The 13,504-nt window shown below is 47.5% G+C and overlaps 1 protein-coding gene and 1 long non-coding RNA gene across 2 annotated transcripts; both read left to right on the top strand.

The window, feature by feature from the left end:
* Positions 1-9,580: 9,580 nt before the first annotated feature.
* LOC142587045 (uncharacterized) lies at positions 9,581-10,812 on the top strand. The gene is made up of 3 exons (XR_012829342.1): positions 9,581-9,918; positions 10,409-10,517; positions 10,730-10,812. It is a non-coding gene; the product is annotated as an uncharacterized LOC142587045 (long non-coding RNA).
* A 308-nt stretch (positions 10,813-11,120) lies between these two features.
* On the top strand, positions 11,121-12,972 carry LOC142588803 (uncharacterized). Its single transcript, XM_075700622.1, has 4 exons — positions 11,121-11,133; positions 11,211-11,512; positions 11,908-12,052; positions 12,968-12,972. The coding sequence occupies exons 1-4, from the start codon at positions 11,121-11,123 to the stop codon at positions 12,970-12,972; spliced, it is 465 nt and encodes a 154-aa protein (XP_075556737.1).
* Positions 12,973-13,504: the final 532 nt, after the last annotated feature.

Here is a 13,504-nt window from a genome sequence, read left to right as displayed (position 1 = left end):
GTGTATCTCAGGGATTGTGATGTAAATTGGGAATACGTGTTTCGCGATATATTTTGGAGGCGGAGGCGTAACTGGAGTACCATGTCCGAAATATCAGTGGTATTCATAAATAATGCTGCCATTTGTCCCATGCGAGATAACGGGCGGTCTATTAGACGATCAAAGAGTGATTGACCATTCGATGCGCAGTGCAAACGCCCAATATGATATAGAGCTCCCTGGTCTGCTTGCAGCCTCAAGGGAAACTGATACGCTTCAGTGAGTAATGCAATAGACTGCGCTTCACGAGGTAATCCAATCATTAATCGAAGGGCAGCGCGATGATCTAGTTCCAGTTGGGCCATCAAACTAGGTGGTACGTTCAGGACTGGTAACGCATACATCATGCCTGAGAATACAAATGACTGGTACACTTGGAGAGCCGTTGTTTGGTCGCAGCCCGCACCTTTAGTATAGCAGTTTGCGCTGTACAAATTTAACAGCAGGACGCCAAGATATGCCATCATCAACAATTAACGCAAAACAACGGTGTTGTCGCACTTAGCTTATAGGCGTTTCATCAAGGTACGGTCGGTTCATTTTCGACGGGCGCATTGTTGAGCGCGACATGCTACTGCAGCCGACTTAGCGAGTGATATGTGCAGACCAAGTTCACCTCAGTATTCCGAAGTCGCGTTTAGAGCTCTTTGCAAGCTTGTGCGAAGCCGGGGACCAAGGTGCGAAGGGTCACTTCTCCACAGAGGAATGCCATCTGCGTGGACAGTTATGCTCACAGGGAAGTCACTGTCCAGAGGTGAAAGCACGAGGAGTACAGTGTTAAACAAAAGCGGCGATAAAAGGCTGCCCTACTTCACATTTAGGGATTCACTTCTTATTTCTCCGACACGCACTTTCACCGGGCGCTCCGACAGAAAATTGCTCAGAAAGCGGAGCAGACGACCCGAAATTCCCGCTGTTGCAAGAGCGAAAATAATCGCCTTATGCGCAACTGAGTCGAAAGCTTGCTGTACGTCTGGAAAGAGCATGTAGGCGGAATGCATGTCCAGAGCTGTCCTATCCAGAGCTGAACCGCGGCGAGGAAAGCCACTCATGACTTCAGGGAAAACATTCAGCTTCTCTAGCCTGACATCTAGGCGAAAGAACACCATTCGGTCCATTGATGATATTTGAAGTTAGGGATATTGGCCGGTAGGACCCGAGGTGGCCTGCAGGGCGCCTTTCCGGCAGCTGCGAGTAGCCAGTGCCTGAGCGATCCCTGGCAGCCATTTTTTATTCCATTGAGAATGGGGCAGCCTGCGGCTATTCAGAAGAAAATTCAGTTTTTCTCGGCACATAATTGCATCTTTAACGTGTACACGTCACTTTGACGAGGGGAGTTTTCGTGATTTTGTGATGTAGCGCGACCGGCAGCTGAAGTGGGTGCAGCCCGAACACTTTTGACCAATAGCTTAGGGCTAATCGCGAAAATGCCTCAAATCAGAAATAACTATATTTATTTTGTTCAGTCAATCATGCGTAATCAGTGTGTACGCGTCATAACAGATGGGGAACTATCGCGGTTTTTGTGAAGCCGCGTGACAGAGAGGTGAAGTGGCGGTGGTCCGAAATAGTTTTTGACCAATCGCGGAGGGTGATTGCAGAATTGGCATAGAAAAGTTCGGAATAGTTTTATGTTATAGCGCCCCAGCATTCGAACGCAAATTATTTAGCATGGTGGCGTGCAAACGATCATGTTCCTACAAACGCCGTCGTTTAGATCCAAGTCTACATCACATACGACACCAGCTGCTATATGTGTGCCCTGTGGCATGTAGGGCCGCCTGTGGACCCCACAAATTTCAGACAAACCAAGCAGAGTTTGTACCATCCTATCATGTGCTGCGTCAACAGCAATGACATTTTTTCCAGGGGTTCACGCGAACCTCTTGGATTATACCAGGGGCAAGTTTGAAGAAGAAATCATTGAGTTTTTGTCGGGAGATAGTATTCGAGCTTACCATTGCGTCAACGGGCATGAAAGCTACTGTCGTAGTCTTGATGCTGCTGTAAATGATAGTCGCTTCACTTTAGGACGATGCTGGAGATGTCCGTTTTGGATAGCGGTGCATGGCAGGTATAAAAGCATCCGAATCTTCCAATTTGAGTAAGAAAAGCTCAGAATCAGCAGTGTCAGATCCTAATGCCGAACTGAGCCGCTCCCGAGCCGCGGGCGGTCTGTGTCGACCGCCAGATGAGTCCGAGACCGCATTTTCCATGGCAGCCTCCGCGGGGATGATCTCCCAGAAGAGTAGGAGTGCGCAGGGTTCAGCACAAATGTTGTTGCCTATTACTGATGCACGAAAAGCACATAAATAGAGAAAAACTGCAGCATGAGAAGAAAACCACCAACCGAGGACAAAAAACTTCGTTGTCGTCGTTTTCCTACTGTTGCCTCTAGCAGCTGCTACAATGCGTACAAGACTATACCACGCTGAAAACCATGATGGATGCGACAAAATTAGGGTAGACATCCCTGCCCACTCATTGCCGTCTCATTGCGGTCTGATAGCAAGTCGCCTCTCACTAGAGGGCATTCAGTTGCCGCTTTTGTAAAGCAAAGAACAACGACTCGTCCAGCGACAACTCAATGAGACTGGTCGCTTTTCGGTAAGTGATTCTTGTTGATGGTGCTGCTGGGTTATTATACGAGAAGGCCTCACATGTACTACTGTACAGGTCGTGAGATGCGCAGTCACTGGGCTACGAAAAAAAGAACGAATTACGATAAGCAGAGAAATTCTGACGATGCTCCCGACCCTACAGCACACTAGCAATGTCGGGAATTGTTTTACGCGGTTCTGCCTCGCGCCAGGACAATGGGCACATACCAAAAACGCCTAGGGTTCTTTGAGGACGGCTGCTGTAGCTGCTGCGACTGTTTGGACAATAGGAGAGGTCAAATGGCTTAGGCATTGTTAGCGCTTGGATTACGTGCAGCACTGCCTCTATAGGCGCTTCCTGTGCATGTGTGCTTCAGCGACGCGTGCGACAGGTATTCAGAGGTGGACCGTCCATGACGGCTGCGACACCGCATATTGAGCACCGAAGTCCCAGCCCACTAACCTTGATAAACCGACCTTGATCAACGTGTAAAACAGTCCTGATTTCCTACTCTCCGAACACGGTACTGCTAGAGCTCTCTGCAATGCTTACTGGCGCTGATGGCAATTCTTAATGCACGTGGCAATTAAGCTACCCAACATCAAGCGATGAAACACCTAGCGATGGTGTCACGATTTGGGGGGCGCTGCGTGATTTCTGATCCTTGGCGCATTCTCTATACAGTCAAAGCATAAAGAGGGCTGACAAGCGAAGTCCATTAGGATCACGGAAAAACTTTAGTCTAAACTCGAAGATTTTGTAACCGTGAACCACACTGCAGAATGATCCGCAAAGTTTCAACAAAGGCTAACCCTTTGGGTTTGACACGTGTTTCGATTTGCACAATAGGCTACGACGCAGAACATAACGTTACTGAGCGACACAGCAGATTACACCATTTCATTTGTCTTTCTTGCGCATAGCTTGCTATAAAAAGCACTGCATTCTTTCCCATGCGTCATCTGGTTTCTTTTGGCAATCACCCTATAGTGTCATGCATCGCTTCCTAATTAGCAGTCAAACCTTATGCATTCATTCATCGCGACGAAGTAGTACATTTATCGGATATTTTAAATGTATTCCCTGACACGTCAAAAGATAACAATGTTGATCTCGCAGTTTACCTACGGGCTGCTTTGAAATTCAACAGTGCGGTCATATCATTTCCGTGAATCTCAAGGAGCCCTTGCCGGCATTTCCTAGTTACACCGCAAATGGCGCAAGGCTGAATCGCGATATTGCCGTGGACTTGAAATACGTTATAGAACATGAAGAAATTACAGGAGACGTCTGTTGATCTCGATGGTTTTACTTGACCATCGCGGTGCGTAGCAAATATTATTCGTTTTGGTTGTGACATAACAGCTGTGGCAGATTCAGTGTCATGCTTGCGTCTGGCAGCTGCACTATTTTCTGCCTTCTCGGCACAGGTACAAGCGCTGTCGTTGTGAACTTTATTGGTCTCCTCGAAATTCATAACACGTTACTGTACAGTCAAGAATATAGCAAACTCCGAAGTGAGCAAACGCAACTGTAAGCTGTAAACATGAAAATTATACAAAACAAAAACAAAACAAAACCAAGAGAGAGAGAAGGCTGCATTTTTTTACGTAGCTGCCTCTAACAGAATTAGCCCATTTTCTAAACTTCTACTACTAATTGAGTGGGCGTGTAAAGTTTGTGCATTGCATGGGCGCATACATATATCACCATCTAATACTCAAGCTCACTGAAAAGTACTTAAACGTGGCACCAGCGGTTAAGACCGGCCATCAGCTAGGAATTCGAAGAATAGCTTTGGTGCGGCAGAACTCAAAGTACGGACACCAGTCGGGAATTTTCCCGCAGAGGACCACACTCTTGAAGCGAGGCATTACTCGAGCTTAAGAGAACGAATTCGTTCGAAATACATTCAATGATGAGTCTCTCCAATCACACTTTTGAAAACCTATAAAGTCGGAATTACGCGACAGCAGTCATTGAATTTATGCGTTCCTTGCTTGAAGGTTTGACCTCTGCATTCCACGATTTCAATGCCCGTGGAGCGTGTTGGAGCTGCAGGCAGATAGTACTCTCGCGTACGATTAAGTTTTTCAGAGAAACCTATACAGTGACACGTCAACAGGCTGACACACGGTGCTACCTCTCATTTCTCCCCCGACGTTTAGTCGCACACCTTTCTTTTCAATCCTACATTCTCGCCACAAACATGTACAACCGCTGTCATTACCTCACCCACCCGCCTTACCGTCTCCGCCCTTCAGAAGAAGTGTACCTATATGTACTGAGCCGAGGAGAGCATATGTCGCCTTGAAGAAGACAAGTTCACTTGCCGAAACATTGGCTCCTGCTTTCACCTTGTTTTCGCTTTGCTCGTCCTCTTGAATTTCCCATCTTCCGCATTCCCCGTGTTTTGCCTGGATGTTTGCAAATATTTATTTGAAAGAAAGGCCTATTTAATTGTAAAAATACTACGCATATATAAATGGCAGCTCCGAACATTTAATGATCAAAATATTCCACGCACGAGTTACCACGACTCCCCCCCCCCTCTAATATGAAAATTGTTGCGCTTGAGCTAGCACCAAACTGAGCTAACAGAGCCAGTCCCAATTAATAGAAAACCTGCCTCGAACGCAAAAAGTATCCAGTTTTTTGTGAAAGTCTCTTGTTATACTTACCGCAAATGGCACATCATTCAAAGTTACTTTGATAACACATGCTTCCCATTGCCGCCTTTTTACAAAATGCCGCGACTTTTACACTGCACGCTACAGCTGGCTTGCTAATATTGATACATTGTGCCTATTCGCTCGTTTACTTACTTGTTTCGTGAACCTTAAAGCCCCGAACCACTTAAATTCAAAAGAAACAAGTGAGGTAAACCGTTCTATGTATTGCGCAGGATAGATGACCGGTGGTTTTACGTAAATCGCAGAACGAGAGCTATGGGGTGAAAGGAAATCGAGTGGATGGTGTATGAAGGTAGCGACGCGTCAGATAGCCGGGAACCCGCAGGTACAGGCTGGAGCCGACTGACACGCGAGGTGTGAATGGCGATCCCCGCGAGAGGTCTTCCTCATTCGTCTATCCTTCAGTATGCGCTGATGATGATGATGACTCCACTGCGACCCCGTTGCCACCTTGGCTGGCCGCCCCCATGAGCTGCGTAGCAGCCGTCTTCCTTCTTTCTTTATATTTCTTCGCGTACATTGCCGCGGGGCACATTGTGGGAATGAAATTACTCTCAAGCGCCGAGACTGGCTTCCTGCATATAGTGCAATAGCGGTTAACGAAATGCATTATTCACAGTCGTCATGTTTGGGGTTCAACATTTTGGGTTCCGCTCTTTGTCTTCTTCGCCGTCATTTGCAGTACGGATAGTCCTGCCAAAGTTGGCACAAATGGCATTTGCCTTCTTGTCCTTCTGCGGTAAGATGACTAAAAAGATTACACCGCTTCGGGAAATAGCGCCTTCTCTTAACCTTCGCACGTGCCACAGCGCATCGCTCTAAACAGGTGAGAAAAATATCTTTCCTTAATCGTGTTTTCTTTATTCGAAACGTCAGCCAGCGCCCACAGACGTATATGCATATAAGGCCCACTGCGTGTCAGCCCTGAACTTGGAACGGGTCCAACTAATGTTTTGCGTCGACTTTGAGGAAACCGTTCACCTTTGTTGGATGTATTCAGGCAATCTGTGATCTACGGACACTGTCGGTTAGCTCCGTAAACACGTGCTGCCCGAATTAGACTCGGTGTTCCGTGCGCCGCTTCATGCATTGCGACGGTGTTGAACGGGCCGCAACACAACCATTAGTGTAGGGTGGTGTTGATTCTTCCTGCAATGAAAAAAGAAAACGTTATGTTCTTTCCAGCCTTGTTTCTTACCGTCAATGGCGTGGAGCACCGGAGCCCGCCGTTAACGGTCACGTGGAAGCGTTCGAGTCAAAAGTGAAAGCCGAAAGCAACTTTTTTCGAAAAAAGAATTTAGAATCAATTGGTGATGATTGACAATCAATGCGACTGATTTTCAAGAGGGATTCGGCTATTGACACTGATTGTTAAACATTGTCAATCGATTCTAAGCACAATCAATGCGAATAGCCGAATGCTTTGACAAAGCTATTCGAGTTATCAGATAAGTGATATCTCTGCAGGTTTTTCTTTTTTTGCAGTCATGACATTTAGGTAGCCTTTGTTGCTTTATTACCCATTTGCATAGGGAACTGAGCCAGAAGCCCAGTAGCAGTAGTATAGGTGGCTATACATTTAAGCCGATTAGTAATATGTGTGTGTTGCCTCAAGTGCCGCAAGCACAGGCGTGAAAGGCGACTGCCATCCTCCTCTCCTGAGCCCAGAGCCTTCCCTGCAGAAGCCAGAGGGCGACGGGGAAACAAGAAGGCAGTCCTCCCCGATCACTCCACCACACAATACAAACCTTCAGACAGCCCACAGCTCTCGGACCCGCCGCAGTGGCTTAGCGGCTTTGGTGTGGCGCTGCGGAGCACGAAGTCGTGACACCGAATCCCGGCGGTGGCAGCTGTATTTCGATGGGAGGCGAAGTGCAAAAGCGCCCGCGTCCCGGGCATTCGGGACACGTTAAAGATCCCCAGGTGGTGAAAATTGATCCATAATCCCCCACTACGGCATGTCTCATAATCAAAGCGTGGTTTTGGCCCGCCAAACCGCCGAATTCATTCATTCCTTCAAAGGTGTCGCGCGACAGCATGTGTGTTTTAAAGAAGTGAACTGCTAGGCGTTCGGCGATCAACGCGCCCCTCAACTAGAGAGAGAGAGAGAGAGAAATTTATTTACAGAAAGGCAGAGAGGTCGGCCTGAGCTATAACTTGATCTGGCCTGCTACTCTACACTGGGGAAAAGGGACGGGAAGGCAAATGGCTGATGAATGATGATGGTATAAGGGAGAGGTGCGTATATACAAATTCTCAGAGTTCTGGCCGTGCGTTCGGACGGCCGGACTAGCCGGACGCAAAGCCGTGCGTCCAGCGCAGTGGCTTGGAGAAAAGCTATAGCGGCACTTGTTACCAGGGCTGCGCTGTTTGCATTAGGCCAAGGACCTAAAAGAAACTTTGCTGATAGCGGTCTCTTATGGATCATTCCAATGGTAGAGACAAGTTGCTGTCCTTCTTGCGTGTACGCTGGACACAAGCAAAATATATGTTCAAGAGTTTCTGGCACCCCACAGTATTCACAGTTTGGGCTTGTATCATTGGCACCTATCATATGTCTATAACGGTTGGTGAATGCGACACCAAGCCCAATCCGGTGCACCATGCTCGTGTGCCTTGTTTTGAACTTGTGAGGCATACGACATTTCATTTCTTGGTCCCATTTGTGTAATAGCTTGTGTCGTCGATCTGGTTGGGTCCAGTGTTCCAACGTAGAGTTGCGTTTTACCCGACGAAGAAATGAGTTTGTGTCGTTTCGCGAAAACGGAATGCGATCTTCATAAGCATTATCCAAAGAAGTTTTCGCTTGAGCGTCTGCCTGTTCGTTCCCGATCACGCCACAGTGTGAGGGTATCCGCTGAAAGGTGACATTGTGGCCACTTCTAGTTGCGTGATCGAGACGCTCTGTAATTTCTACAGCCATGGAATAATACGGCCCCCGTCTGAGGACACACTCAATTCTTTGAACAGCTGGCTTGCAATCGCTGTATATCGCCCATGCGTGAGGAGGCTCCTCGGAGAGAAATTGAAGTGCCTCCCGGATAGCAACAAGTTCTGCGGCAGTTGATGTTGAGCTACGGTCTAGTTTAAACCGCCGGACGATGATCAGATGTGGAATGACGAAGGCTGCAGTGGAGGCATATGGTGTGCCAGAGCCATGGGTATACACGTGTACAGTATCTCCGTACTCTGCAGAAATGTGCATCAGGGTGAGTTGCCTGAGGCCAATAGATGCAACGGATGACTTTTTAGTAATTCCTGGGATCTGCAAATTAACGATAGGTTTAGGCAGAACCCACGGGGGTATTCTCGGAATACAGGCGGCGGGAGAAAATCTTGACGGCAGAACACTCTGATGGCGCGATATAGTCCTTGAAAAGCTGGATCCTGGGTGGGTGGCAGGGAGCGATGACAGAGGATGGTGCCCGTCTCGGGTCAACAAGCGAAGGTACATTCGAAGAGGCGCGCAGAGCAAGTATACCCAATAGGACAAGCACTCAACTATGTTGCGCTATAGAGCATACGAGGCCTTTACTTCGGTGCGCCCCTGTATCGACAGTGAAAACGTGATTACCACGAAAACGGTGAAAAGAGCAAATGAAAGATCATCATCATCATCATCAGCCTGGTGACGCCCACTGCAGGGCAAAGGCCTCTCCCATACTTCTCCAACTACCCCGGTTATGTGCTAATTGTCGTCATGCTGTCCCTGCAAACTTCTTAATCTCGTCCGCCCACCTAACTTTCTGCCGCCCCCTGCTATGGTTCCTTCTCTTGGAATCCAGTCCGTACCTCTTAATGACCATCGGTTGTCTTCCCTCCTCATTACATGTCCTGGGGTGCGATTTTGTAGGAATGCCTTTTTTCATGCCAATGACTTTTCGCGTGACGTCATCGATTTTGGAAATTGTGTATACGTAGGCACGACGTTTCTTGGATCGTCCAATCAGAAGCTCCCTTCATTGGCCGGATGTTTCTTTCGTATTCTCTTCTCTTTTTCCGGGACTGTATAGCAAATTTGTTTTGTAAAACGGCACTTAATAAAAGCGGACTTCCATGCTGCGTAAAGCAAATTCATTTTGTTACATTACAACGCAAAAGCTGCCGCAGTCCAAAGAAATGCAAACGCAAGGGCTTTATTTTTGAAGCCGTAGCCACATAGTAGTCCGATGTGCATCCAATCCATGCCGTTGAGCGCACGCAAAATGGCAGCCTTTGTTTACCTGAACAGCTGACAGCCCCTAGCGTGTCTGTCTGAACAGCTGACAGCCCCTTGCGTGCCCGTAATTGCGGCCCCGCCCCCGTCAGATACTGATTAAGGTGAGTAACTATTGCTCGTGTAGTGCTTGCATTGTCGTGTGGTTTTCGCTGCATGTCTGACGTGTGATAATTTCTTCTTTAGGAAGGGCCAAGAAGAATTATCCGTAGCCCCCGAGGTCAAACATTGCAACATAGTGGATCGAGAACTGTCAAGGCATTTTCCATAGGGTACCGCCATGACATAACGATAGTCAAAGTTATCGCTGCATCGGTAATACTTCCTGCACTGATACGCTCCGAGAAAGAAGCTGCTACAACATTAAATGTGAGTAGTGACTTCACCTTTTTTTACATTAGTGGTATAAAAAGGCAGAAATAAGTCGTAGTGAGCACTTTATGCAGGCGCTTAGCTTAGACAGAATGTTTGCCTCTAAATTTCTTACTGTGCTGCGGGCCGGCTGAAATTCCCAAGTTGACAAAGAGAAAATGGCAGCAAAAAGGCCGCGGGTGTCGAAAGAGCAGGCGGCTATTCTCGTGCAGTTCATCGAGCAGCACCCATACCTGGCGAGAGCTTCTACAGAGTTCTCGCCACGTATGACTGCTGCTCGAAAAAACGAACTGTGGGAGGAGGTGGCGGCGGTGCTTAACGCACAGGGGCCAGCCGTAAAGACCACCAGCCGTTGGCGCAACCATTGGGCCAAGATGGCCCATAAAGCGAAAAAAGAAGCGGCCAGGGCCGCGAGCGAGAAGAGGTGAGCTTCTAATGATGCTGACAGTAACGTCGTTTCACGTTGTCGTTGTTGCCGTGTTTGCAGGGCTACTGGAGGTGGCAAAGTGGGTGGCGTCGACGGCCGCGTCCTCGACGTCCTTATGAGGACAGGAGGGGTCCTTGTTTTCCCCCCTGAGTACTTCGCCGATAGCGAGGTGCGTACATTGGATTTAAAAAAGTGTTGTTTGTGTGACCTGCTGTGACCTCACAAATTTTCAGCATTACATTGTAACACAATATTGCAAAATTTTTAAGCCCTTTCTTTGTGCAAGTGACAATATAGGTTATGTACTCTGAGCAGCAACTTGTGTACATGATGCGCATTGCACACACTGCTCGCAATGTCTGAATACTACTCTGATTGCAGGACGACATAAGTTCAGAGGAAGCTGCAGGGCCCAGCGGTTCCCGCAGACATCCACCAGCGACAACTGCCTTCGTGGTGTCGGGCCCTGCAGCTGTTGCTGGGCCAAGTGACCTTACACGTAAGGCAGTGACCTAGCTTTTGTAGTAGCATTGTTGTTTGCAGTTGCTGCATGATCTTGCTATGAAGTAAAGTACGTCACTGTGCTGTTATTACCTCTGTGTCCAGCATCCAGCTCTTATTCATGGAGGAGAAATGCAAGACTACAAATGACATGATGTTGTAATAGAGATTCCTTGTGCATGTTATAGGTTACTGCTACCAGCAACTTTCTGTGGCATCTTTTGCTCTAACTACCTGTTTTGTGTATCATTATTGTAGATATGCAGCTATAATGACATTTCAAAGTGACTGGTTAGGACAATCAATCTGTGTAGGTCGGATAACAGTGAATGAGCAGTCTTTGCTTTTGCCTTGCATGAAGAGCCACCGGCTACCCCCCAGGTGCTGCGGCCTACCACCCAGGTGCCGCGGCCTACCCCGCAGGTGCCGCAGCCGACCCCGCAGGTGCCGCAGCCGACCCCCCAGGTGCCGCGGCCTACCCCGCAGGTGCCGCAGCCTACCCCTCGAGAGCCACGGGCACCCCGTAGACAGCCCAGGCAGCAGGAACTCGATGGTGCTGTGGTGACGGCTACTGCCGCATACGTTCGCCAGAGCCAGTTGGAGGAAGCGAGAGTTCAAGAGGACACCCGCTTCCGCCAACAACTGCTGGAGCAAAACCGGCAGGTGTGTGTAAGGCCACAGATGTATATTTTTCTGCGTATGAAATTGATGAGCATATGACCTCTCTAAAACTTATATTAATCAGTGAACAAGCATAACGTATACGTGTAGTCCTGTGGTGATATCTTGTACACATTTGCGTGATATAACATGTGTAAATATCTACGCAATTATGTGGCAAAAAGAAAAAAGTGGCGTTGAGTTCAAGGAAGCAGGTATAGCAATGGAACACATCTTAATATAATGTGATGGCACAAGTTTGATGGGCCAGAAAGATATTTCCAGTGTTTGAACATACAATGACAAGACAATAGCCTGCAAATGCGGATGAATGCAACACACGAAGGCCTTGTTACTGAGCTTCTGTAATTAAACTAATTACACGTCTTTGCTAACAGCACCACGAGGCCCACATGCAGAGCCTGCGGCAGCACCACGAGGCGCACATGCAGAGCCTGCGGCACCTCGGGGAGGAGGTGGCGGGATTGCGGCAAGTGCAGTCGCAGCGCCTCGAAGTGCAGCGGCAGCGCCTCGAAGTGGCACGTCGGTCGCACGAGACCAACGAGCGCCTGCTTCAGCTGCTGCTGGCTGCACTGGGGCATGGTGGCAGCCAAGCCCCTCCCCCCTCTCAGGACCCACATAATTAAAGGATGCAAAAGTAGCATAGGCAAGGAATTTGTAACTTATCTTAAAATTTGCTGATGTATTAATGATATGAAGGGAAAATATTGCTAGTTTGCAAATAAATAATTGCTGAAGTCACCCTTTAATGCAACCATAAGTAGCATAGCCATTGCAGCATGAATTTTTTCTTCAAGGTTTACTTCAGCCATAAGAGCGTGCACACCATCAGGCTCACCTGCAAAAGTGCCTGTAGGCCTGGGGCGTGCAGGCATTCCGACTGTGGCACTGCAATTTTGAGGTGCCTAGTTATTGTCAGGTCAATTTAAGCACGACGCCACACTGCAAGTGTTCTACAATTTAATCCTTGTCATCGAATGGTGAAAGTTTCAGGCCTTACTACAATGTCGAAAGCAACCTGCCAATATACACAGCAAAAAAGAAAAAAAAAAGTTATGAAAATTCCTTGCCTATGCTTCTTCTTTTCATTTGTAATGTTTATTTTTTGTTTGTTGCATATTTGTTTGTGTCACTACCTACTGAGCTGGAATGTCTCCTTTCTTGCACATCTGTCTCACTATCAAACATTTTGTTGTCATTCAGTAATCTTTCAGGTTGTGATACATTGTATTTTAGCCCTTGTGGTGCAATTTGTATGTAATATTTATGCAGTTTGTCTTACTGAATATCAAAGTATGGTGCTATGGCTCTTTCAGTTTCAGAGCGCCACAGCAGCATGTTCCTTTCACATGTAGTGATGTACCTATACATTTCGCTGTGATAAATATTCGGTTGGCGTGTGATTTAAGCACCTGCTCATTTCTGTTTCTGGTGCAGTTTAAGCCAGTTGTTGTTACTGTGTACTTGTGCAGTGTACAACAGTTTCCTTAAACGATGCATGTCGTTACCTGTGATATATTATGATGCAAGAACAATGTGATCCAATATTTATTCCAACGTGTTTGTGATATGTTGCATAATGTCTCTATTACTGAGTACTCACACTTCTTCAATGTAGAGACTGTCGCATGTGATGTGTACATAAACAAGTGTATGTTGAAGGCTGAAATACAGAAAGGTGCAGTTTTCCTCTAGTGCTTTTATTTACACATCGCAACCACATTTCTAGTGCTAGCTTGCACTGTACAAATATTACTGTATAACATTGCTGAGTTCTGCTATATACAAGTGAGGTCACTTTGTTGAAATCTATCAACTGCTCGTGCGTGCACACACTTCGCGGGAGCCACAGCGTTTGACATGTCGGATGACCAGTTGGACGGCATTTTCGTCACTCGAAAGGAACTTTGCCGTTGTTGCGAGACAAAATGGTGGATGACCTAGAAGCTGCGCGTGCAACAGCACGTTCCATGG

This window comes from Dermacentor variabilis, chromosome 7 (assembly GCF_050947875.1).
Source record: "Dermacentor variabilis isolate Ectoservices chromosome 7, ASM5094787v1, whole genome shotgun sequence".
Taxonomy (NCBI): Eukaryota; Metazoa; Arthropoda; class Arachnida; order Ixodida; family Ixodidae; genus Dermacentor; species Dermacentor variabilis.
This window is presented reverse-complemented; position numbering and strand designations above follow the sequence as displayed.

Excerpts from the sequence above, each read along its gene's own strand:
- LOC142588803 (XM_075700622.1), top strand. Across the intron at positions 11,513-11,907 it reads TGCTGGAGCAAAACCGGCAG|CACCACGAGGCCCACATGCA; the intron begins GTGTGTGTAAGG and ends CTTTGCTAACAG.